At 52.5% G+C, this 25849-nt stretch overlaps 8 protein-coding genes across 8 annotated transcripts; 5 read left to right on the top strand and 3 right to left on the bottom strand.

Annotated features, from left to right (window-relative positions):
* Positions 1–491: 491 nt before the first annotated feature.
* On the bottom strand, positions 492–1168 carry Z519_10721 (uncharacterized protein; the record flags this gene model as incomplete). The annotated part of the gene is made up of 2 exons (XM_016768437.1): positions 492–625; positions 1021–1168. The coding sequence occupies 2 exons, from the start codon at positions 1166–1168 to the stop codon at positions 492–494; spliced, it is 282 nt and encodes a 93-aa protein (XP_016615344.1).
* A 1988-nt stretch (positions 1169–3156) lies between these two features.
* Z519_10720 (uncharacterized protein) lies at positions 3157–3513 on the bottom strand (the record flags this gene model as incomplete). Its single annotated transcript, XM_016768436.1, has 1 exon — positions 3157–3513. One exon carries the CDS (start codon positions 3511–3513, stop codon positions 3157–3159), a length of 357 nt encoding a protein of 118 aa, XP_016615343.1.
* An 829-nt stretch (positions 3514–4342) lies between these two features.
* Z519_10719 (uncharacterized protein) lies at positions 4343–5329 on the bottom strand (the record flags this gene model as incomplete). Its single annotated transcript, XM_016768435.1, has 1 exon — positions 4343–5329. The coding sequence occupies one exon, from the start codon at positions 5327–5329 to the stop codon at positions 4343–4345; it is 987 nt and encodes a 328-aa protein (XP_016615342.1).
* Positions 5330–5715: 386 nt separating this feature from the next.
* On the top strand, positions 5716–8952 carry Z519_10718 (uncharacterized protein; the record flags this gene model as incomplete). The annotated part of the gene is made up of 1 exon (XM_016768434.1): positions 5716–8952. The coding sequence occupies one exon, from the start codon at positions 5716–5718 to the stop codon at positions 8950–8952; it is 3237 nt and encodes a 1078-aa protein (XP_016615341.1).
* A 423-nt stretch (positions 8953–9375) lies between these two features.
* On the top strand, positions 9376–10628 carry Z519_10717 (uncharacterized protein; the record flags this gene model as incomplete). Its single annotated transcript, XM_016768433.1, has 2 exons — positions 9376–9770; positions 9842–10628. 2 exons carry the CDS (start codon positions 9376–9378, stop codon positions 10626–10628), a joined length of 1182 nt encoding a protein of 393 aa, XP_016615340.1.
* A 1856-nt stretch (positions 10629–12484) lies between these two features.
* On the top strand, positions 12485–13943 carry Z519_10716 (uncharacterized protein; the record flags this gene model as incomplete). Its single annotated transcript, XM_016768432.1, has 2 exons — positions 12485–13354; positions 13464–13943. The coding sequence occupies 2 exons, from the start codon at positions 12485–12487 to the stop codon at positions 13941–13943; spliced, it is 1350 nt and encodes a 449-aa protein (XP_016615339.1).
* Positions 13944–14464: 521 nt separating this feature from the next.
* Z519_10715 (uncharacterized protein) lies at positions 14465–15490 on the top strand (the record flags this gene model as incomplete). Its single annotated transcript, XM_016768431.1, has 1 exon — positions 14465–15490. One exon carries the CDS (start codon positions 14465–14467, stop codon positions 15488–15490), a length of 1026 nt encoding a protein of 341 aa, XP_016615338.1.
* A 1291-nt stretch (positions 15491–16781) lies between these two features.
* On the top strand, positions 16782–19940 carry Z519_10714 (uncharacterized protein; the record flags this gene model as incomplete). The annotated part of the gene is made up of 3 exons (XM_016768430.1): positions 16782–19391; positions 19487–19584; positions 19712–19940. The coding sequence occupies 3 exons, from the start codon at positions 16782–16784 to the stop codon at positions 19938–19940; spliced, it is 2937 nt and encodes a 978-aa protein (XP_016615337.1).
* Between the last annotated feature and the right edge of the window lie 5909 nt (positions 19941–25849).

The raw sequence follows: 25849 nt of genomic DNA, 5'->3' as shown, positions 1-25849 counted from the left end.
CCTTGGACATTCTCTGAATCAATCGTTCTAATTGATTATCAGCTCGTCCATAGTCAGGAATGGTATAAAATCAAAAGCAAAAGGTTCTCCGGTCCCCCCAAAGTCCTGTTGTTATGTATTCCGTGACAGTCCCTCCTCCTCCTCCTCCTCCTCCTCCTCCTCTTCTTCTTCTTCTTCTTCTTCTTCTTCCTCCTCCTCCGAGTTCAAGATATTGTGATTCTGGAGAAACTCCAAGTCTCTGTCTCAGCGTTCAGATCACCTCTCTGTTGATTCGTGAGTGGCTGCTCGGGCTGGGAAGGCCTTGCTTCCGGCGATTCATGGTCCTTCGAACGTCCCTCGGGGAGCTGTTCTTTGTCAACGAAAAGCCACATCGGGCAACTGGAATCGGGAAACCCATGACGCTCGTAGCCACGAAAGACCATACGCAACAAAAGTCCGAATACCGCCTGCATGTCCTGGGTGTACTTCAGGCGACTGATCCCCCCAATCGTTCACACCCTGTATGAACGAAATCCCGGACTTCCCCAGGCGTGTGAAATTCCACCGAAAACTTCGACTGTGCGAGCTATGGCCGTCTGAACAATCAGGTCAGCCAGTGCCGTCATGACGTCTTGTTTGTCGATTTCTTGGAAAATCGTTCGCATTCATATGTTTCCAGTACGGCATTGTAGCGATTGCGCTGGCAGTGTGGATTCCCCATCCGATGAGCTGGCATATAAGAGTCCACACAACGCTCGAAATACGCGACAACTTTGGCGATCTGCTTCAAAGTAACGCCAGCAGACTTCCAGCTGGGGTATATGGAGACATGGACGTCCGTTCTGCATGACTCAGAGTCGAAAACCTCAAAATATCTTTCGAGGCAAGTCCACACTCGGTGATACTCGTCGAATAACCTGAATTCGACGTTCCAATCCGTGGGAGAGACGAGTTCGATGCCTCAGAGGCTAGCCTTCCGATCTCCTCAAACAGATCCGTCTGGCGCTATCAGCTATTCTTCGTAGGGAGATCGCTTCTTACTGTCATAGCGAATATGGTTCGCTACTTCGAACTCGCCGGATAAAGCTTCGCTGAGCATTTGAACGGCTTCATTCCACTCGAGACACTTCTGATAAGGCTTGGCCACAATTTCCATCTCCGTACCGAAGGAAATGTCCAACAAGGCCATGGTCCAACCATGCTCTAGGCGGTCTCCGTAAGCCAACTGTACGGCCACCTCCTTCATATCCTCTAGCCTCTTCGCTTCTTGGAACACTTAAGTTTGCACAGGAAGCTCCAGGTTCTGGACAAACTGTTTCATATCCATTTCGGCCATGCTACCTTCGAACCGGGTCCCGTAGTGTCTTTCACAGGTCGGCCTTCCATTAAGGATATGGCCATGTTGAAGTGGTTCGGAATACTAGTGGCATTCTCCTTACATTTTAGAATAGATATTACAATCTACAGTGCCTTATTTTTGACCTTTTTTAGTTGATGACCTATTCAGCAACACGTAGCACACGATATACCAAGGCAATTTGCTTAACAATCACGTGAAACTTTTAACAAAGTCCTCGTGCGTTTTCGGGAGCTGCGTACGTCGTTTCGACCTCTTTAAATATCGTGCCAATGGACCAATAAGGACAAGTACAGCACTTACTGAGGCAATATCAAATATGCCGATCCGGCTGCGCTTTCTTGCCTCGGTCAAAGGGTACCATTACCCCTTGGGAGGAGACTCGAGTCGAGCTTTGGGAAAGGCTCTGGTTCCGGACTGCTCCTGGTGCATAAGTAGCGATATGATGAAGAACTCGCCTCGATGGTTAGTGCGAGGAAACCTTCCATGAACCTACGACATGCTCAGGCTACTTCGAGGCTTGCCCCGGCACTCATGTGTGAGCCGTGCCTGCGCATTTGAGAGGGAAAGAAAAAGGGATACAGGCGGGGTAGTCTCGAAGAGGCCTTGCGCACATCTCGTGGTTCTAGCTGGTGCAACGTGCTGCCCGCCGGTTGGACTACTGCAATGCAGGGCGCAGCACATAAATTGGTGGAAGATGTGATCGAGACGCGTTCAACCAACGTGGCCACTGACACCGACACCGTCGAAAGCCGGACGGACAGGGGGCTACGTGACTGTGCCTCCACATTGCGTCTTCAAAAAGAAGGGTGAGCTGGGCGTGGATTTACCTTCTCTTAGTGCGAAGTGCCTTGAAAACAGATGTCTAGCTGAGAGGCAAGTGTAGCTGATAGCTGGGAAGCCAGATGGGGCCCTGGGCATCCCTGGTAGCCTCAATGTGCTGCATAGGGTGCTACTTATGGGTGCTGATTGCTGAATGAGGCTAGTCAAACCTCAACTTAAAATGGCCTCGCTAAGACCGACCGTATTTAGCGAATAGGGTTTTGTGGGGCGATTAATCCGGTAGTGTAGCATCGCTGTAATCACGTGGCAGGCTTGTTCCCAAGGGAGGACACGTCGACTCTGTAAGTATGGGACGACATTTCGAAATGGGACGCAATGGAAAGATGCATGACGATCAATGGTCAACGTTCAGCGATCAGCGACCAACAATCAAAGCTTATTGTGGAAATGGAGGCGGCTGGCTAATCAGGAGGACCTAGCTCGCCAGTTAGGTAGCTCGGCGAAGAATCTGTCTTGTCTATCGGTCAATCATTCCAGCAGATTCGGAGGATTGACTGTGCTTGTCCTTTCTTCTTCTTTGCCTTTGCGAAAAGTTCCAAAGCGAGCTTTTCCTGGCTAGGCTGGCGAGCCAGCTGGCCAGCCGCTTGACCGATTCATCCACAGAGTTGGAGGCCACACCAGCCACGAGGGAAAGAGACGGCCTGCACAGCGAAGGCTTTCGACATGCTTCTTTCTCCGAGTTCTTCGCTCTTCGCTCTTTGCACTCGCACTTGCACTTGTCGATAAAATCCTGACTGCCAAAGGCTCTGATATCGAGCAAAGAAGAAGGGGCAAAGAGGCTGATTTATGACCCCAGGGGTGCGGAAGGCCGGTTGTACGCTTTTGCTCGTGCCTTGTTTCCTTCCTCCCTCCCTTCCTCTCCCTCGGCTAGAGAAAGAGGGCCGTGATATCGATCGTGAAGGCTTAGGAAGATGGCATGCTCGCCGCGTTACGGTATACCTTTCTTGCCTTCCCTGTTTCTTTTTATCTGCTTTTGCTCATTTCTGTCCGTCGCCATGCCCATAAGCTTGATTCCGAAACGGGTTTTGATCGCCATAGGCGTGGTCTACCATTTTGGACTTCGCGATGATTCGCCGTTCAATCTCCGCCTTCCAATTATCTGTCGTGCATCTCTGCCGCTCCGACAAATGCTTCGCGTTATCTCCTGGATTGGTGCTCAGGCTCTCTCGCGACTTCGGATCATTAAAGTATACGTCTTCCATCCACGAGTTTAGCTCGGTGATGGTGCATTTGTCCGCAAAACCGATTCTGTCCGTTGTGGGAGATTTGGGCGATTTGGCGAACGCAGCTTTCACCTTTCTGATTGGGGAGAGTCTCTCCTTGGGCTTTGACATCTTTCCCTTTTGCTGTCCTTTGTAATTAAAGCAAGCCGCTAAAAAGCCGCGGGCGTTGTTGAGGCGTTCTCAAGGCGTTGGAAATCTGGTTCAGATGGTATTGGCAGATGGTATTTCATATCGGGTGGGTGACATGGCCCTCCCGGATGGACCTCATCGAAGTCTGACTGCTGGTTGATCTGCTTGAGGCACGAGCTGAAGTGAAATCCCAAATCTCAGCCAGCTACGTCGTGGTTAGATGTTGTGCTCAAGCCCAGTGTAGAGCTTGAAGGACGTAAGCGAACGTATCCTGACGACAACCCAGCCGCTGTAGCAAACAGAAAGCGAGACCTGTGCGCCAGTCGAGGAATGATATTTGTCGGGCTTAGTGGCTTGGAGATCGGTGAGGCAAGTTCAATAGCTGTGTGAGAGGTGAATAGGTAACAGTCTCCGTGGAAGGTGAGTCTTCGTAGAGGTGTCTAGGAGACGGTCAAAGAGTAGTTCTGGTAGACTCGCTAAGTAGTCAGTAGATGGTTATCAGTTTGGTTCAAAGACCAGCATTCTTGTCGGTTCGCAACACCGCCATCACCTGGTATCGATTGTTCGATCTGGGTATACAGGCATCGATGCGTTGTCACAGATCTTGACGCTGTGGAACATGTCACAAGCATACTAGGCTCACAAGGTACTGTCCTCGGCCAAAATCATCACATCGACGAGAAGGATGACCATCAATGTTCGAAATTGTAATGAAGCGATGTGCATTCGACCGATTCCGGTCTATGGGTATCTCGAGTCGTAACATCGTAATGTCAATGAAAATCGTGGATCCTGCCAAGCCGGTCGAAAATCAACGTTCAAAAAAGCCACCGTCGCTCATCTCCTCATCTTGCTCATTGTCAAGATCCGCTGGATTGATGATGCCATCGTCATCGAGCCACGAAGGTCTCGTTTCCTCCAGCTGGATTCCGTTCCCACTGCGCATCCCGGCCTCTTCCTTTCCGCCAAGCGAGGCAAGCTCCTTTTCAAGTCGCTTGTCGGTGGTCAACTTGCCTTCGCGTAGAGCTTGCAGCTTTGCCTCTCCTTCTTCCATCAACTTCTCGACTTCATACCACATTGGCGGTTTATCACCAGTCGCAGAGCGAACGACATTGCTCAATTGGTCGGCGAAATGGCGAAACTCCTCTTGCTGATCCTCATCAAAGTTCCCAACCTCTCCCTTGTCCAGTTTTAGCTTCTGCTTCTTTTTGACCTTTTCCTCCTGAACGAACAAGCTGATGTACTTGTCTCCCAACGGTGCGTACTTGGTGTAATTGATATCCACCTCGGCAACGTGTATGAGCTTCTCGAGTTTACTTTTGTATCCCGGTTCCTGGTATTCCTCAGAATCTCTTCCCTTGAGCAATTTCTTGAGTACTCTTTCTGCTTTCTTTCGCTCCATAAAGCGGACAAAGTGGTAGCGTTGTAAATTCTTTCTAGCATCCTGTGCGAGTTGAGATTTTCTCTGGTCGAAGAGCAACGCAGCTAGTTCTCGCTCCTTCTCTTGTCGCACTGTCCCAGGCAGCTCTCGCGATGCTAACAACCTGCGTAGAGAGTGTATCTTTGTCGACGGGTTCGTGGCTCGCTCATGCTTTGTTTTTGAGACCGCAGACCGGACGGGTGGCAGGCCCATTCCATCTCGATTGGAAGCGTTCCCGCGACCGTCACGATCCAAATCTTGCTCGGGATGGTTCACCTCGCTGGTTCGATCTTGTGGTGGGCGATAGGAATCATATTGAGAACGAGTTGGTCTGTAGCGATGGCCAGTGGATGGGCGTGGAGTTCTGGATTTTGCCATGTTGGATATTTAGCATTTCAGCTAAAGACCTGGGAGTTAGTCTCAAGGGGAAAACCGTGCCGTCTACGGGAGCAGCAAGGAATATTTAAACGGCAACGAATATCTCGGGCTGAAAGTGAAATTCCTCCGGCAAAAGTTCTGCCGCTTTTCACCGCCTTGACCGTCGCGTGCCAAGGACTTTCTTCTAACCCTTTTTCGGACAGTTAGTTGGACTTCATCCATTTTGCTCTGTACAGTCACCCGTATTATGTTGCTTTTAAAAGGCTGTGCGATCTGTATTGACTGAAGTGTGAGACCACTTATATGGTGGCATTGTTGCCATGCAGTGGATGGGATGAAGAAATAGGCATTCCAAGCGGAAGCCCTACCACTTCAACAGCGACAGGATGGAGACCGCGATTCGCTTCTCCCAAAACTCCCTTCCCGGAAACCCGCAAAGATTTTTGTATGTCGATGTCGTCGGGAAGTCATTCAGGTTGTGCAACATCACCAGCCAGACCAAAAAGAATTTCAGATATGAAACTATTCATGCCTCCACCAAGGTCCCGGCATTCCGCGCATTCGACTGGCACCCCGTCAATGAAGATCTTGTTGTTGTAGGTCAGGCTGGGGGAGAAGCTACTCTTTTGAACATAGCAGAGGGGCAACAAGACTCTCTATCTTTTCAAGTCAGGAGCCAGCGCCTTTGCAACGCCGTGGCTCTCAATTCCCAAAATCTTTTGGCCGCAGGTCTCGACAAAGTAAGGACAGATTTTTGTCTGAATATCTGGGATTTCAATCAGCGACTACCTGCATCGGGGTCAAAGGGCTTTTCGAAGAATTATTCGGACCCGCTCCACAAGTTGGCGACCGGAGAACCCATCACCAGTTTGAAGTTCTTTCAGGACGATCCTTTGCTATTGGTTGCGGGAGTTAAAGGCCAATTTGTCAGGCTGTATGATTTGAGGGAGCCATCCATTGGCAATGGATTACAATTTGCTACTCGATGTGTCCATAACCTGGCCATCGACTGGCTTGATGAGAACTACTTTGCGTCTTGCTATCCGACAAATGATCCGTCGATATGTGTTTGGGATCGGAGAATGATCAGTCGTGTCAACGCACCGCAACTAGGTTTCGCCGGAGGCTCACACAATGAGAGCCGCCAGCCTGAGCTATCCCTGGAACTGAAAGGCGTGGTCGAAAGTCCCGGTGTAATTTGGAGCGTGAGGTTCTCTAAAGCTGAGCGAGGTTGTTTGGGCGTTCTTTCCAGTACTGGGCATCTAAAAGTCTACAACTTAGGCAAAGACTTCTCCTCGGAGACATACCGGTTTGAACGTGACGGAGGTCATGATCTCTCATGGGAGACCAGCGCACCGCAAGAAATCTTTCTCGATCGAGCGCAGGACCTCGAGAGGCCACATACAAACCCGTCTTTACCAATAGATGAGAAGTCGAGAATCGTGTCCTTCGACTTCACGACAGCCACGACAAAGATGAGGCAATCGAAGATGTTGACACTGGATGGACAGGGTCAAGTTAAGCTCACATCCCCAAGCCCTCCTCCAGGCCCTGTAGCTCTCTCTTCGGCTGGATATCTGTGTAAAGGGAGCAATTTCGTCGAACAATCACCCACTGCTGCTACGGAACCAGGAACCCTGATCGACCAAGTCCGCCGCCGAGCTCAGCCCCGAAACGTTCTCAGACAAACTTTCAAGCAATCACGACAGAACAGGACGATTTCCGACACAAAAAGAATGTCGAGTCTAGATGATCAGGCATGGTACGCGGATCTAGGGTTTTACGAAAAGGACGTGCCATTGCCGGACCTCATGGTATTAATCTCTATCCAGCGGCTGCGTTGTGAAGCAGGTTATCTGCTTAACCCATCCAAGAACAAAGCGATCGTCTCAGATTCGCATTGGCTACAATCTTTCTGGGCTTGGGTGGAACGTGCCGCGAAGATATCCAAGAACGGCAATATGGCACAAGATAATTTCGATCTGTCTTTCGTTGGTGTTTACGGTCTTTGGATGGAAGACATCGATCCCAAGCATCGAAAACTCGGTCAGAGCCCTAATAAACTTGGCAAAATCATTGAGAACCTAGTCCGACGCTTGAACATACCCAGCATCAACAGAATGACGACCGAATACACTGCAAACAGACTTATCTGCCTCCATTCCGCTGGCTTAGCATGGTCATCCGATGAGCTCGACCTGATTGTGAAACGACTAGTGACCAAAAACCAACACACCAAAGCCGCAGCATTAGCTCTGTTCGCAATGGATCGTAACCTCGCCTATAAGGCTCTCCGCAGCAAAACTGCTAATCAGTCCCATAAAATGTTGGCCATGGCAATTGCAGGGGCATTCAAGAAAGCTCGAAGTGACGACGCTGGAACGATGAGTCCTGATGAGTCGGATGCGCAAGATGACTGGGTTGACGCGATTTCGTCTCTTAGCGAAGAGTTGACTGATCCCTATGCCCGCGCGATCCTGGCATATGTCAAAACTGGAGATTGGTCAAATGTAGTTGCCGAAGAGTCTCTTCCTCTTAAATACCGCATCTGCATCGCTTTGCGACACTTTGACGACTCGAAATTGACAAACTACATCTCTCAAGCGACCAAGGATGCTGTGACGGCAGGAGATATTGAAGGTGTCATTCTGACTGGAACGGCAACGCAGCCTGCCTTTAGCCTTATGAGCAGCTATGTTCAGCGCTTCGGTGACCTGCAGACAGCGGTATTAGCACTGGCCGCGACTGTTCCACGATATTTGGATGACAAAACAGTGCTTTGCAAGTTCAATGCCTGGAAAGATGCCTATAGCCACATGATGAACAGTTGGAATCTGAAGTTTGATAGAGTTCGATTTGACATTGCTTGCCAAAATGCCGCCAGAGACGAAACAGGGAGACCGCTCATACCGCCGGCAAAGCAACAAGTACGTCTTGTCTGTGGATTTTGCGCACAGGGTATCGCACATTTGGCTGGGGTGGACGGAGAAAATGCACCAGGCCACAAAGTTGTGGAAACAGCTCGGCACCCGCTCACCAAGGAGAAAGCTGCTGCCGTTGGAATCGTTTGCCCTAAATGCGAACGTCATTTACCTCGTTGTGGTGTTTGTGACCTTTGGCTTGGGATTCCTGACGAATCGTATCTGCCATGGTATGGGCCTCAACAGGCTTCAAAGCACCAGGCTGGAAAACCAAGTCTTGATCTCAGCGCGAGCGTTGCGGGCAGTGTCCAGACGACACTAGGACCCGACACCATTCCAGGACTAACCGCCAAGGGAACCAGCTCGCCTCGGCCGAGAAATTCAGTACAAATGAACTCGAAGATCTCAACGAGTGACTCCTCAACAAGGACGACCGTTCCTGTTACCCAGGCAGCCAGCAAAGGAGGGGACTCGATCCCCGACATTCTGGTGGCTGCGCCATCAGGTTCAGCTCCTGGTCAAGAGCCTGAAAGCGAAATGAAGATGGTTGAGACTGCACGGAAGTGGGATAGCGCAATGTCTCGATTCACGGTGATGTGCCTCAAGTGCTCTCATGGATGTCACGCCGCACATGCACGGATGTGGTTCGAAAGACATCGTGTGTGTCCCGTTCCAGACTGTACGTGTCTATGTAACGAGTGAGGTATTCTCTCACGCTACAAACCCAACACCAGTGTCTATAAGGGAGACTGGGATTACAAAGCAAGATCCACGCGCCAGCACTTCCAAGACTTTGATGCATCCCTGGAGGGCCCATATGCCGCTGAGCAAGAAGGTGGCCTTGCAGGGCCAGACCAGTGAGAATCCCTTTTTCTCCAACAGCATCTCAAACCCTCCCCTATTCATCTCAATGGAGTGTCAGGCGTGCCATCTTATGTCACGTGGATCCACTTGGCTCTGTACTCCATCCAATTCGGAACCGCGCCCAAGCTCCGGGTTTTATCAATATATGACCCTGTATATCCGCCAGATACTAGATCCCCAACCGCTCGTACTGTGCTATAATTCTGGGCTATAAGTCTGGGCTATATTTTTGACGATATTCTCTGTACTACGTCTATAAAGATGGCGGCCGGATCCGCGTCGTCAACAAGACCCGTTTCACCAAGAAATGGAACAGGGTACTTTTTCGCCATCGTCTTTACCGCACTGTCCCTTCTTGCGGTCTACATGCTCCGGATCGCCTCCATAAAGTCAGGTGTCGCTGACAAAATGGAACACATCACGACAATCAACCACTTCACCGAACATCCGCTACCCCTTCGCACCACTTATACCGGTATAGCAGCTCTAGACAAAGGTCTCTCCTTTCTTGTGGCGGCCTTCATGAACGGTGCTGCGGGATGGGATAAGGGATTCTTCGTATTTATGATGTATTTTTTGTTCTCGTTTTTTCCGATCGTGGCTATCTGGGCGATTGAGAGTTGCAGAAAGAGGAACGTGCTTGCTCTGACGAGATTGTCAGTATTTGTCCTTTCCTTTCCCATGCACTCACCGCTGGGTTTTGGAAGCTGACGAACAAGGGGCACAGTACCACTATATATGCTTTATTCTACCAAACGGTCGGGGGAGCGATCATAGTCCCGATCTATTACCTGGCATACCTCTACGATACATCTTCAAGCAATTACTGGACCAAGCCACGACATGTCCCATTGCCATACGCCAAGGCTTTACTCCCATCATTGATCATTGGATACTTGATTCCCACGGCCCTGATGTTCCTGCCTTACTCGGCGCCCGATCTGTGGACGACACAGGCCATGGTGGCTTTCTGGCAGCCTTGTCCCGCGTACGTCGACGCGCTACTCTGGTTATTATCAAAAGTTTATTCCTACGCCGGTTCTTCTCAGGGCCAAGCCGCCGCCGCCGCCGCCCAACAAGCGAAGTACAAGAAAGCTTCTTCCACCCACGAAGCCGAAGACGTCAGATATCTCCATACAGTCTACATGGTCTCCTTCGCCGTCGCCGCTCTTTCCCATGTGGCAGTCGTCCTGACGTGTCTCCTCTCCTCCGACTCACAGCACTCATTCCAACACATGTTCCTTCCCCCCTCGGCGGGAGAGGTACAGCTCTCGTTGGTCCAGGGCATCCACGGCATCTTCCAGGCGGACTTTTGGATCATCTTCGCGGCCTCCGCGGTGTGGGCTTACCTGGCGATTTGGGATCTGAAAAGGGTGGGATTAAAGAAGGACGTGAATCTGGGGACGGCGCTGGTGGAGTTGATGCTAGGATGTGTGGCCTTGGGTCCTGCTGCAACGATCACCTTGGTTTGGTGGTGGAGAGAAGGTGTTTTAGTCAAAGGGGGGCGTGCATAGATAGGAGGCGACGCACGCGAGGGGGTTCCCCTTTTGGAAAAAGTGGCACGGCCTAACACGGTGTCTTCCTGAGCTGCGACATGAAGGAGGTATTTGTTATGAAGATAGAGGCAGCCTTGCTCTGGTCGAGGGTTATCTCTTTCTTTGACAGCAATTGTTGCTCACTCCTAGCTCCCGACTATACAATGAGCTTTTATTCTTACCAGCACGTCGGCCGCGCTGCTCGTCCTACAGCTAACTACTTTGCGCCCTGGTACGTACACTGTCCGGCTGTCCGATTGTCACTCTTTTTCCCCCATCTTGGAGCGCCAGATAGATAGATGGGTGTTGGAATCTGGGTAAAAGTGGTCAAAATGAGGGGGGAAGCTGCCAATGCGCTCATCGCCCTGGATTGGGACAGAGGTGGTGATCTCGGAGCTAACGTGCTGGCCTGGCCTGTGCCCATGCCATCTGCTGGTTGTAGTTGAAGCTCTCCGAGCCGATCCTTCGTGTTCACTCCATCGATGGAAATGGGGGTCACCAAGATGGAAGATGCTGCATCGTCAACAACCTAGTCACAAATTCTGTGCCCTCTCATTTCGGCGCCTCGAACCCCATGGGGCAAAGACCCTTGGATCGGAGTACCAGGATCAATTGGCACGAATATGAATGTAAATATGCCGCTTAATCCGTGGCGTGGAGCCGCATTCTCTGCGTGACATATTCCATCTCATCTCAGCCGCGTATCTGTGCATATATAGCACCGCCGAGCTTGCTGCTTCCCTAGGGCGCCATAGAGACGACCGATCACGTCTGCTAGTTCCAAACAACTTCGCCCACCTAAAGGAAGGAAAGGGTGCGTGAAAATAAAGTATAGCAGCCGCAAGGGAGATAGCGTCACCGTCTCTGGAAAAGGGGGTTCTGCAGAATAGAGAATCGAATGTTCATTTCCCTCCCCCTTTCCCTCCCTCCTTTCTGGCGCAGGCTCTTTTCAATTCTTCCTAGGGGAAGTGACGACATCAAGCGATGGTTCGGACGACTCGGAAGGGGAAGGCATATTGATATCGCAGTATCGGCCTTGTCTCCGCTCCTTACGTTTCGAATTGTTTGCTCTCGGAGCGATTAATGCTTCATAGCAGTGCGTGCAATATCCCGCTGCCAGATCCTCAGCGGTAGACTCGGGGCCTTCGATAAAGAAGCAACTTACCGAGTTCGATGGTTTTTCTTTCGTCAAGAGTCTTTACGACTACGTCAGCCAGATTGGGGTGATTCTCAGGATCAGCACTTACCTTTCCACAATTTTGGCAGTGGCGTACCTTGTATAGCTCATGCGGTGATTGGAGAGCTTGGGGAGGAGATTGGTATGTATCTTCAGGTCGAAGATATGGGGTTTTGCTATATTGTTGTTGTTGAGCCTCTAAGCTAGGTTCGCTCTTTGAATGCCATTTCTGGGACCTAGAATTTTGTCTAGTACAAGTTAACCCTCTCGGACTCTCAACTTATCCATGTCAGAAGTCAAGCGATCTAAGTCCGTGGATTCTAGATCGCGCCGGGACTTGATTTCTTCGCCAAATTCCTGTGCCAGCCGAGGGGGACCACCCATTCGTGGAGGTACCGGCACTTGATCTGTACAAAACTGGCCTCAGCCGCGCTTCTGTCTTTTTCCGCCGGAGGAAACACGTGGAGAAGCTCATCCATGCTTTGCACCTTCAGACAGCCTTGTTAACGGAGAATGTGCGAACTTTGGTGATTAGGGTTGGGGTCGACGTCGATGACATACCTGAAGACCCGCAGCAGCTGTTCGGGCTACTTCACGGCGACAATGACCTAAAGGAGAGGGTCAGGCCTATCTGGGCACAGAGGCGAATCAGCTGTACATGTCTGCCGTAATAGCCTGTGAAGAGGTTGTGCGCAATATAGCTGCACATATCGAGGGCTTCCTGCCTGCAGGGCATCTGGTAAGTTTCTTTACAGGCCAAAACGACAACTTTGCTTGGCCAAGATGTGCTGGAGACACAGCCGGGAAGTCTGAGTCCTTTGTCCAAGCCAATCGAACTTCCGTAGGCAATGGCTTTGATCTGAGAGCGCGGTTCAACCTGACTCTTGGTCGCTCGGATGTCGATAAGAGCATTCAGGAGCTTGACAGATCCATTCTTGTTCTCGAACGCCTGTCTGCTGCCGTGGCGGCGAATCGAGGGGCGAGCGAAGCCGCTATCTCACTCACGGCCACAAAGTTCGTAGTGGCAGTTGCGAAATCCACGGACCATGCTGCAAGGCTGTACTCAGCCATTGCCAACAGATGGATCTGCAAATTCCACAAATCCCATGAAATTAAGCTGAGGCTCGACAGAAGGCTACCAGCTCTTACCCGTGCCGCTCTCAAGGCAGACCAGTTGGCGACCAAAGGATCGGTGTTTGAGGTTGTCTTCCGCTGCGACCAGCCCCAAAATGATATCCGTTGGCATGAGAGCAAGGTCGAAATACTCGAAGAGGCTCATATCAATGGATCAGCGGCCACCTTGTCACAGCCGCCAATAGGGTCCAATCCGCGTCCGAAGGTTACAATCTCGATACCGTCGGCCGTAGTGGCTCTGCCGGCAACTTCCCAAAAAGTGGATTGCCGATGCTCCTCCCTGAACCGCGCAATTACTGCCAACAAGATGCTGCACCTGCACATTGCCTCTCAGGCGAAATTGCATTGCGACCACCGCGAATGCCCGTCACTTTCTTCTGCCGAGAGGTTCGACGTGCTTTGCTTGCGGGAGTTCCTCTCGATCCGGGGTGGTCAGTATAGGAGGATTGCGTTGAGGGATCGCATGCTTTTGGCGTTGACGCTTGCCCATTTCTCTAATGCAGCTATACGAAACACCATGGTTGGACAAGAGCTGGTCGAAAGAAGCCATTCAATTTATGAAGGTGCCGGATGGCCACGGCCAAGGCGTGTCAGCAATGGACATCGACTTCACCAAACCGGTAATCTCCCACGAGTTCTCCTCCGCGTCTCACCGTTCAGCGAAACATCTGCAACCCAAGGAGGCACTCCTTGAGCTTGGAATCACGCTTCTTGAGCTCTGGCACGAGAAGACGATCGAGGATCATTTCTCTGGAATACCCGTACCGGCCGACTATTGGGGCAAACTTCGACTGGAATCAATTTGGCTTGATGACATGACAAACCCTTTGCTCCCACAATATCGGCTTGCCGTGGCACAGTGCGTCAAATGCTTCTTCGGTGGCAGATTCTGCAGTCCTAGCTGGGACGACTTTGAATTTCGAAAGGCGTTGGTTAGGGATATGGTCGAGCCGTTGCATGAGAACAGCAAGCCATGGTTATGACAGCGGTTGCATGTACAGCTCTTTTTCTAACACGCACGACCACCCTCCGTGGCAAAATGTCTAGGGTACTTGAGGTGCTTCATGCCTCTCCGCCACATATAGCTTGATCGATATCTCCATGGGTATCTATGTTCGGAAATATTGAGCTATTGCGCCTTGCCACCGTTGTCAGTAAAAACAGGGCTTAATTGTTTCATTTGCTGTCCAAGTATGCAACTGGCAGAAGAGCTGTAGAGGCGAGTTGAGGCGATGGAGTGCAAGGGTTCGTGGTTGTAAACAGCAGCACGTGAGCGGCGGGCAGATTTGACTTCCTTGTGCCGCAAAGCAGGTAGCCAAATTTTGCCTCTTCTTGTCTCTGATATGGCCACTCTGTCTCCTTGCACTCTCGCGCATTTTTAACCGATCTCCAAGACCAGCCTATATCCGATAGAAATGAGCCTGCTGTCCCTCGACTTCTGGCGTCTTACATCTCTTCATGGTTTGTCTTTGGCGATAACTTGAAACCGAAACGCTGTTCCAAAATGACAACTGTAGCAAAGATCAAGCTTCTTCTCCTCTTAACCCTTCTCCTAGCAGGCACAGCACTCTCAGCACGGAAAACCAACCCAAAGAAGGTCCCCAAGAATGCCGTCTTGCTTTCCAAGGTTTCTGCCATCACCGTCCGCGCCGGCAAACAAACCACCTCCCGTCGAGTCTCCCCAGTGCCTCAATTACAATGCGTGGGACCCGCGAGAATATGCAAGCTATACAAGATCGATGTCATGAGATGCACCAATGAGGGTTCTGACTATGATGAAAGCAATGTCCAGTGGAGCTGCAAAGCTTCCCTGCCTGAAGAATTTAAGCTCGGAAGCACTGAAGTGACGTGTGAAGGCTACGAGAGCAGCGAAGACCCATATGTTCTTTCCGGCAGTTGTGGTGTTGAGTACATGCTTCTGTTGACAGAAAAGGGAGAAGAAAAGTATGGTTCTGGCAGCTTCTTTGACTTTCGTGGCTCTCGCGGCAGTGAGAACACGGGAGAGAAATACGCAGGCTACTTATTCATGGCGTTGTTTGGTCTGGTCCTGTTTATCATCTTGCGCGGGCTCTTCAATGCCTGGCGCAGTGAAACACCGCGAAGAAGACCGCGAGGAGGCGGTGGCTTTGGCGGCTTTGGCGGCGGTGGGGACGACAATGATCCTCCACCTCCGTATGATCCACGGCCTCCTCCACGACCAAAAAAGGCCACCTGGTTATCGGGCTCAGGTTCGAGATCGGGAAATACAGGTGCTGGGTATCAGAACCAGGGGTGGCGGCCCGGGTTCTGGACTGGTACCGCTGCTGGAGCTGCTGCAGGGTACTTAGCTGGGAGGGGTGCGCGTACACAGCCCGACCCGCCGCAAACCAGGCCGGCGACCGGTGGATGGTTTGGAGGCGGTGGAGGAGGGGTTTATGGCGCGGCACCCAGACCAGGGCCATCGTCGTCCAGGACTACCAGTTCGTCGAGCTCGAGTTATTCGAGCACGAGACATGAAAGCACTGGGTTTGGAGGCACGAGCCGGCGGTAAGAAATAGATGGTCAAGGGAGATTGTGACGTCTCCTGCGAGGTTTTTGGACTGGGGGACTTTGCGTCTTACGTAAAACGGTTTAGTTGAATTCTCTACGCACTACTCCGCGCTCTGTAATATATCTGTTATACTTGATCCCTTCGGACTTTCGATGGTCGAGGTGAAAGTGGATGTTTGACGCGTCCCTAACGCGTTGGCACGTGATTATTGGTGTTCGCACCTGGGCTGCTTCAGGCGTCAGCATTTGCTTCTCTGATTCCAACCGCCGACTCATCTTGAAATCTTGGATTTCATTTGTACGACCCTTCCCACTGACCTTAGGAGATTTTGATGTGTCTTTGCGACAAGGACAAAGAACGACTGTAGACCTGCCATCCGACGCTACGGCATCTCGCGGTCTCGTGCCTATTCCTCCCACCCCAACGATTTTGGACATTTCACCGATTGTGGCTCGTGGCGACATTGTATCATATAATGTGTCAGTCGGCGCTGATATATGGCTGATACTGGGGCATAGGTCCAAGCTTGAAAGCGTTTCCTGGTTGAATTCTGACAAAACTAGACAGCGGATGGACTTTTCTATTGCCTCGCTCCAGTGCCGAAATCATTGCAGCCATTCTCCATCAGCATGACCTGTCCAGACCACCAGCTTATCCTTTGTCGGACCTGATCTTTGCGCCAAGCAGTGCGCAAGATTCACTCCGATCTCTTGGCTTTGGATATTTGCGCCAAAGGCGTCTCATGTGTGCATCGCCAGCCAGCGTATGTCGGTCTGGCAGTTCATTTACGACAATCATCATCCCGTTTGACAAAGATCCCTTGATTGTACAACAAGGGAAACTCAGTTCATCTTTGCTACAGCGTGGTGTACGGTGCTTGATCCCCGTGCAGACGTCTTTCTCAAGATTCAACTGTGCAACATTATAAGCAACAATTGATCTGGCCTCCATCAGAGACTGACTCCTTTAAAGCCATCCCCAGACACTAAGCCTCAACGATTTGTGTATCATCTTGTCTTTCACCTTCACCTCACTTCGCACTCTACCTTTGCCGGTACTACTCTTGTGTCTTCTCTTCTCTGGGACGTGATCGTTGGAAACACTATCAACTTGCTTGGAGGAAGGGCCTAGATCCCTGCCGACATATCCAAGCTCTATCTCTCTCTAAACATCCTAGGTCCACCGCGTCTTGGACATACCACCGGGATATTTCCTGGGTGAAGTCGACAGGAGCTGACCTCGCGACCATCCACCGCACCACACCTGCTCTTTCGTGAACTAGGCGAGAGCAATGCCTCCTCAAATCATCAATCTAAGCTCTGATGACGATGAGGATTTCAATCTGCCTTTCCATTCGACAGGGAAGGAAGGGGCTGTAAATCCCACGTCAAATCAGGGTAAAACCCCGAGCGTCAGCAACAAACGTGACGTCGCGGGCAGCAGACAAGGAATGCTGGATGAGAATATTGATCTGGGCTCGCCCTTCTGGGAGATGAATGAGAACGAGCACATTCTTCACAATGCCACATCAAGAAGCTCAACCGTGAGCAGCCACACCGAACGTAGCAGTCCCAGTGAGGAGCGGCCACGTCCTACGGCACGAAGAGACAACGGCAAAGGGAAGCAACGTGAGGTTGAAATCCCGGCAATCGACTTATCTCAGCTAGATTCCGATGACGATGATGATGGTGTGGTTCTTGACTCTGGTAATGGAGACCTCAGCGAGGACGAAGCCCTGCGACGAGCCATTGCAATGTCGCTCCAAGAACAGACGCCTCGTCGCGAGTCCAACGAGAGCGCGGGTATGGGCACATCTTCAGCTTCGTCAGGTGCAGCAAAAGTGAAGGTCAAAGCAAGCGCCAGACCATTGAAGGACGTGGGCTCCACGAGAAACAAGGAGGATGCGACGACACAAACGCCAGATGATGGAACCATTTCTCCTTCGCCGTCTCCTTCTCCCGCTATCCTTTCAAACCCGCACCAGATCGCGAGGGGGCTTTTAACGCCACCATCTCCAGGGTTGACGCCAACGACATCGGCTGCTGATGTCCAAGCTTATCCTACCACAACCCGTGATGGACCCGGGAATTCTGCACCAACCCCAATTCCTAGGCCACCGTTGTCCAGTCCTAGCGACAGCACGTTTAGCCTGGCGAACCTCGACCGGCAACAAATGGAAGCGGAGCGACTGGCTCGACGGAAACGGAAGCTCGAAGGAGAAGGATCAAACCATGAGAACCAGGGCGGAGAAGGCCACAGTGCCAAAGTCGTCAAGCTCGGTCAGCCCGCGACCGCGACCGCGACCGCGACAGACTCTAAGACGCGGACGATGGAATCGACTCAAACGGGAACTCGATCTGGATCTGGATCGATACCGCCAAATCAGCAGCAGCTGACCGACAACATTCGCAGGAACAGCGGCAATTCGAACCGCCAATTGCAGTTGGCGGCAAAAAACAATAGACCGGCAGCAGCAGCACCGGTAACAGCAGTACATGGCTTCAATGCTGGACAGCGCACGGCAGCCACTGAAGCAACGTCGTCAAGCCGGAAAGCCGAGATTACTGGCAATAGCAAAAGTAACACCAGCGGTGTTGTACCGCCGTCTATGAACGCTGCACTGCCTAATCCTACACCGACTCCTCTGCCGCCAACCATTAACATTGATGATGATGGCGACAACGACGACTTCGTCAATAACATCACCGACACCACCGCCACTGCCACCACCAGCAATACCAACAACAGTGCTCTAAACCTCTACCCCGAAGGCATTGCTCTGAAAACGTACATCGCCGGCCACTCGTCCGCGGACACAATCACATTCGCGAAACTTGTATCTCCCTCGTCTCGGCTCGAGTCGTGCCTCCTATCCTCCTTCATCTGGGACTTCGACTGGGTTTTCCCGCACTTCGAGACGCGGCGGACCAAGTTCCAGCTCGTCATGCACGCGAGGGACGCCGCGCAGAGGGAGGCGCTGGTGCGGGACTTTCAGGGCGTGCCGAACGTGCGGTTGACGTTTCCGCCTATGGGGACGAACGTCAACTGCATGCACAGTAAGCTCATGTTGCTGTTTTACAAGGACGAAGGAGAGGAAAAGGGCAATGGCAATGGTGGCGCAGCAACAGCAACGGTGGGAAATAATGCCCTGGGGGGTCGGAAGAAGGGCGGCGGCGGCGGTGGTCAGAGATGTCGCATCGTGGTGCCCACTGCGAACCTCGTCGACTTCGACTGGGGCGTCGGCGACTTCATGGAGAACACAGTCTGGCTAATTGACTTGCCTGCCAAACCCCTACCTGCCTCTACCGCAAATTCGGCGTCTTTGGATGGTGCGACAGCAGGACGCTCCCCAGAGACATCGTTTGAAAAATCATTAAAAGCCTTCCTCACAGCCCAGACCGTCCCAGACGACGTGGTCCGCAAGCTCGACCTGTTCGACTTCCGCAGGACCGAGCGCTACGGCTTCGTCCACACCATTGGCGGCATGCACGGCGGCCAGGAGGCATGGCAGACGACGGGCCTCTGCGGGCTCGGTCGGACCATCACTGAACTTGGCCTGGCCGCTCGAGGAGGACCCATTCAGATGGACTACGTGACTTCTTCCGTGGGCAGCTTGAACGACGACTTCTTGAGATCGATGCACCTCGCTGCCTCAGGCGACAGTGGTCTAACAGAGTACACCATGCGATACGACAAAGGGGGCCGGGTCAAACACGGCAACTGGAAGGAAAACTTTCGCTTCTACTTTCCCAGTGACGACACGGTGCGAACGTCCAGAGGAGGCCCTCGTAAAGCGGGCACAATCTGCTTCGCCATTCAATGGTGGAATAACCCAAAATTTCCCCGGTCTAATATGTATGATTGTGTTAGCATTCGCCAGGGTCTACTTATGCACAACAAGGTACGTGTGTCGATGAAGAAGTTTCGAAAACAGGTGTCTGTCTATCGAGTGATGCCGTTTCTGCCAGGGGCTGACCTTTCTATCCTGATAAATAGCTACTGTTTGTCAGATATACTTCACCAGTCGAAAAGGCTCAGCCAGGGAATATTGGTTGGGCGTACGTGGGTAGTGCGAACCTCTCTGAAAGTGCTTGGTAAGTAGGTCGTGGACATTTGCTCCGTTCTGCCGATCTCCTGTGACCTAGGGGATGGTAGCACAGGGGGTGACACATGGTGGGGATCGGCGATCCGTGGATTCAAGCTGACATGCATTTCTGACAGGGGTCGACTTGTTCAGGACAAGGCCACCAAGAAGCCTAGACTCAATTGTCGGAACTGGGAGTGCGGAGTCATTATTCCAATCCCAGCAGTGAACAGCAGCCCAGGCATCTATACCGTCAAGGACACAGATAGTGCGGGGCTTGCGTCGTTCAATCACACTGTCCCGGTCCCAATGAGAGTTCCCAGCGAGTGTCTCGAAAACAAGATACCTTGGGTATTGTCGGAATGAGAGCGTTTCACCGGACCCCAGTAGCCAGGCCTCGAGCTTATCTCAGGGCGACATTGATTGATTCGGATGGCTGGATCGGAAATCAAGCCTTGACACGGGATTGAGTTGTTGTTGAAATGGCAAGCTTTCAGAGAGGGACGTTGTGGGAAGGGATGCATGTCGAATGTGCCGCTCGCTCTACCTGCGACACACGGCACGAATCTCGTATTTGTCTTGCAGGGGTCTCCATCATGGTCCCAAAGGCCGTAATCGGCAGTTCCGAAATTCGGCCTGGGTCTGCCCACCGGTGCTGAACGGAGGAAAGGGCAAGACACGTCAGAAGAGAACGCGAAGCCGCTCGCAGGGTGTTGCGACACAGACCAGATGGAGGGGAAAGCAGGAGGTTGGCAGGAGACGTGGACTTGGCAGTTGCTAGCCGGGAGTTCGAGTGACCGTTTTGTGGACCGCGTGTCGCTCCTGCAGTTGGATCGTCCTAATTCTACCCAGTAAATCTAGCCCCCAGTCTCTTCCATTGGTGCAGAGTTAGCCTTGGTCGTCGGTGTCTATGATGTGGCTGACGAGGTACATGATGTCTGGTCTGCGAGGGCGGGCACGACATGCCTGAGACAGAGATAGACATGGTCAGAGGCCGAGATTCGTGGATAACTCTGTCGATGATCTGATAAGCTCTCAGGTGCACTTTTGGCGATCGCTTCTCAAGGTTTCGGCACCAGTTGACCTTGCCAACTTCAGTAGTGGCCTCGCGTCTCCTCAATGGAGTGTTGTAAAAGAAGGTAAGCTGGAGCCGAAAGAGGGGTCCTTCGGCTGCGGCGGGCCGGCATTCCTTGGGGGAGCAGAGTTTTCTCTTTGTTTGACTGGCTTGGTAGCCGGAGTTCTCCTCAGCTTTGTCCGAGCCCAAGGTGAGAATGCTGACCAAAACTCTCCACAACGGCGATTCGGATCAGAGGTATATCTGAGCGGCTTGTTCATGGGTAGGAATGGGGAAGTCGCTACGACGGATCGCCCTGAGCTAACAGGTCGAAGGGCATTGAGGGAAGGCGATCGACTCAGCTGCCGTCGAGGCTGGTATTCCTTGCATGGAAAGAGGCCTGGCGAGCTGGGAGTCCTCCACAATGACAGTGGCTGGTCAACGTGAGCTTTTCCGCACACGCCGGAACTCACATGCATCGCCATTGCTGCGGGGTGCGCGAAGATGCCTGGGGCGCCAGGTTGCAGAGCGGGCGAGTGGCCGCACTTCCCCCTCTCGACTTTGGGCGAAAGCCGCCTCTATTTGCCAATGCTGGACGGCCGGCATCTGCTCTAAAGAACCGCTAATACGATTCTGGGTTCCACACACCACAGCGTGGTTCGCTTTTGCTGGATAGGTGGATCTGTTTTGATCGAAGCGCCGTTCTCGAAAGTGCCTCCGACTGAACAGGGAATGGATGGGCGGCCAGATGGAAGGATAGACTGGCTCGGATGGGTCAAGACCAGTAAGGATGAACAGAGCCAGCCGGAATACTGGCAAATGAATGCTTGCTGCGTCGTGGAGCAGAAGCTCTACCTGTAGAGGTCTAGGTAGCTCTGGTGGCTCGACTGTGACAAACATTGGTATTGGGAGCGGGAGCGCTCAGTCCCAAAATGTCAGACCAGTGGGTTGTTCTAGATCTCAGAGGGCGAATCACTAGATCCTGAATGGTAATGATTACAAGTAGGTCGTGATTCTTCTGTTTCGTGTTTTGTTGTGTTTTGTTTCTCGGTGATTGGGATGGCCTGGTGTGGCGCCTGCCCCATATCGACCACGGATCCCGACAGCCCTGGTCCGTCGTCAGCATCTGCCGGACTCAAACCAGACACGATGTTGCATGGTGTTGTTGTCGTTGACCGTCCCAGCTGCCAGCTGCTGCTCAGATTGGGATGGGGGCAGAGCGAGGAGGCCAAAGCCTGAGTGTGAGTGGCCGGCAGCAGTTACACCCAACGGCTCAGTGATCTCCCCATTGACTCCTGAGGAGCCCGTATTTCTTCTTTTAGGCGTCATTCGTATCTCCATTGCCCTTTTCCAAGGGGAATGACAATGCTGGCGTGGGTCCAGCCTCCAGCTGAGCCCGGTCGTCATCTCAGAGCTTCCCCGCCCTCTTTTGCCTTTTCGCTTCCGAATGACTCGCACCCATTTGGTACCATAGCCTTGGGAACCAACGAAATCGATGATGGCCCTCTAATGTCACCCACCTACCACCGATCGTGCGACCTCGTGTTCGCTTCCAACCCCTAAATGGAAGACAGTCGGGTCGTACAGCGAAGACTTGCGCCATCGCGTGGGATAACAGTTGTCAAATCCATGGCGAGGGGAAGGTCAAAGTTGCTGCAGGACTGTAGGACGGTTAATCCAAGTCCCAACTCGGTTTAAGACCTCGGCCCCCCGTTACGAAAGCGGTTGCACATCAGACATCTCTTGTTCCTGGCAAGCCACCTTGCTGCTGTGCCCACTAGATCGATACCAATCCGGCATTCAAACTTGGTAAATTCAGCATGTCAACTTCGCGTATGATTGACCTTTCAACGGACCTGGGGAAAGGGCTATTTTTTTGGGGGGGGACAGCCACCAAGGCCAGTTGGCTCGCTTCGGGCTGGCTGATCCCAGATCATCATGACTGCTTTTGATTTAGCCGGCAGATACACTCTCACGCGCCGCACTCTCCTCATATGTTCTGGCGCTGCTTTCCAATGTACACCATTGGTATTCTGTTGGTATTTGACATGCGGACGTGGTGTGGGTATAGTCCTGGGATAACAGTTTCAGCGGTAGGCCGGCTTTCGGAAGCGAGTTGCAGGCGGGTTGTCTGGATTGAGTCAAGCCGAGGATTATGGTTGGTTCATGTGGACAAGGGACGTTGTTACCGGCGTTCTGGACCAGCCTGAGGGCCACAGATACAGGGGTCGAAGGTGGGTCGAGTTCGATGCGGTCGACCAGCAGTGGCGAGTTCGAGCTACCGAGAAGCTCCGGCCGACGTCCCCTTCTTGTGCCGCAACAACTGACTGGCTATGCCTAAGATGATGGGGTTGAAAGCCGGAGAATCCACCAGAAGTCGGTGTACGGAGTGCCTCGTACTCGGAGCATCAACGCATCGTAACGGAGGACTCGAGTGCTTCAGAATCTGGACGGAGTATGCTGGACGAGGCCTCCTCTTCCATGCAGCAGGGGTTTCGGAAACATTCTCCTCCAGCCCGCAGGTTTGGACTGCTGGAAGCAACCAAGCAACCAAGCAACCACGCGGATCCAATTGGCACCCTGCTACTATGAAACCCTGTAAAGCTGGGACACGCAGGACAAGGTCGACAAGTGGCACATGTCCACCTGAGGCTGCCTGAGGAGGTTCCCACGGATCGGGTTACTACGTCGCTAGTGGACGATATGCGCGCTCCTGCGCTTGAGAACAGAGGAAACTTGGAAGAGGACCATGGTATTTTCAAACACCGTTCATGAAACTTCGTCGCCCCCCCTTGCCCCGGAGTCGTCTGGGGACATGTCTGCGAGCAAGACTCTCGACGACTCTGTTTGATTCGATTCGCGTGCCATGACCGAATAAGTTGCCCCTCCCCCTGGCCATCAAGCTATGATCCAGGGCTGATGTCTGAACCCCAGACGATTGTCGACATGTGTGAATCTCGGTCAACCCCCCCCAAAGGCGATTACTTGCGCGCGGCCACGATCCACCCGGGTTGCCACATCAAGCTGGACAAGTTGATAATGAATGACCACAACCAACTACTCCGTGGCCGGTCCGAGACTCTGGATCGAACACCCTCCTCTTCTGTTGTTGACCTCCCAAGACCTCCGCGCGTTGGCTCTGGCTTCCGAGAAGAAAGGCCTTGATGGTCATGAACTCATGAGTTCTCGCTTACAATGAGCCGGCACGAACCCCGGCGCTGATCGTTTCTTTGGTGGTTTCTTTAGGCGAGGACCGGACAATAGCACGCAACAAAGATGGTGTTTGAAGCAGGAAGCGCTCGGCTTGGCTTGATGGGAGGACTGTCATCGCTGTCACCAGCTCCGAGCCAGCTGTCTGCGTATGGTATTAGATCAGCGTCTTGCAAGAGTCACCTAGGGGGAGGTAAACAACAATGACACCTTCGAGGACAAGGGCACAGCAGCAGTATCCTCGTTTGCCTCCACCTCAACGACTGTCATGAAAGAAGCAGCTCCCCCCTCCCCCCCAGTGCCCCCACTCGCTAAGCAGGCTGAGTGAGGCGTGCAAGTAAGTTTGTGGCTTTGAGATAGCGCCAATCGAGCTTGTCATCTCTCTCGGATATGAAGACTTGTCCTTCAGCCCATCGGATCACGCCCGGGGCGGCGACTGTTTTTCTTTTCTTTCTATCCCTGGCAGTTGGTCAGTGTCACTGGTGGCAGCGAACAACAGGCCGCTTGGACCCAACAGGCGGTTTGTCGATAGTCGGTTAGCTCATGCTCTTGGGGCTCTGGAGCCCTGTTGATCGAACCTGAAGGAGGAAGAAGTGAACGCAGCCAGTCAAAATGAGTTGGCTCGAAAGCACCAAGGTCTAGAGGGTCCAAGGTCTTTCCAGGCCCAAGGTCCAAGGCAGCAACCTGCCTGCGCCTGCCACTGGTCACTCGTCAGGCCCCCTCCTCCTGCACTGCTGCCCTGGGACCCTGCCTACTTGCCCTGCCATCCTGCTCTTGTGCGCCCTCGTCTCTTCCCCTTCCTTTCGTCTCTTCCTCCCCCTCTTATTGCCCCATTATTCACTACAGCCAATTGTACTCCATACACACACACACCAGGGCGCGGCAGCCTTAAGCCAATACCCACACAAGCCATCAAGTCAGCTACTTATTAGATCGCACGAAAGTTGAGATCTGTTCCGCGCACGAACGGGCAAGTTCGCCTTCTCTTGCGTCTTTCTTTCCACACCACCACCCCCCTCCTCCTCCCTCCTTCTATCCCCCCTACCACATGCCGTGCCGTCCTGTTCTTCCTTGCACCTGGCAAGGTTAAATCTGGTCGGGGCACTCCATCTCTAGAAACAGCGCTCTGCCGAAGATACCTACATAAACACTGGACTATATCTGCTGGGCCTCTGCTCGTCATACATAACTCCATCCCACAAAGTTTTGCATGCTTTTTTAGCCACAGCATCCTTGAACATCCCTCCCATCCTGTCATCCAGTCAGCCTTCGAATCATAGCCTCTGCTCCGACTTCCGGAACTCAATCGGTGCCCCTGTCACTTCCTTGTTTTGCCGGAGGCCACTATTCAAAGACTCCAGAGTTTAAGAATACCAGATTTGGCCCCTCCATCTTTGGTGAAGGTCAACGCTGGTGAAGAGGGCACACTGTTGAGTGACTATTCGAACCGGCCCAGTGTGTTTCCATTCCTCCTCCCTCAGGACCTTTTGTTGGTCTGGCGCGAGAGAAAAATTTACTTCTGAAAGCTGTGTCAACTCAGTTGACCAACCGTCACACTTCGCCAACCAGAGGCCCTTCCATAAAGTAAATGCTCATTTGACCTTCACGGCGAGTCTACAGCAAGCCTCTACCCAGACCACTATCTGTCAATCACCCTGACGATCCCGGCGCCGCTGTCGTCGCCGTGGAGACTTCTCCTAAGTTGGTAGCCTGCTCGGATCCTCTCAAGAACGTCAGGCACCTCGTCCTTTGCCGCCAGTGTCTACAAAAATTTTTTTTGGTGAAAAGGGAAAATTTCCATCTCGACTGTGGCGGTCTCTTTTCCAGCCCTCATCACCCTCGACCCTCCCAAGTCCTGATCGCAGACCTGAATAGTCGCTCAGAAGACAAAAGGCCCAACAGGCCAGGTTTTGTCATCTGTTGGATCATTAACTTCGGGGGCATTTGGGTTGGCGTTGGCGCCTGTCAAAGGTGGCGGAGTGTCCTTAGCATTCGACGCGCACCGGCGTGA

The sequence above is a fragment of the Cladophialophora bantiana genome (genome assembly GCF_000835475.1).
Source record: "Cladophialophora bantiana CBS 173.52 unplaced genomic scaffold supercont1.19, whole genome shotgun sequence".
Lineage (NCBI taxonomy): Eukaryota > Fungi > Ascomycota > Eurotiomycetes > Chaetothyriales > Herpotrichiellaceae > Cladophialophora > Cladophialophora bantiana.
Note: the sequence above shows the minus strand (reverse complement) of the source record. Positions and strands in the feature narration are given on the sequence as shown.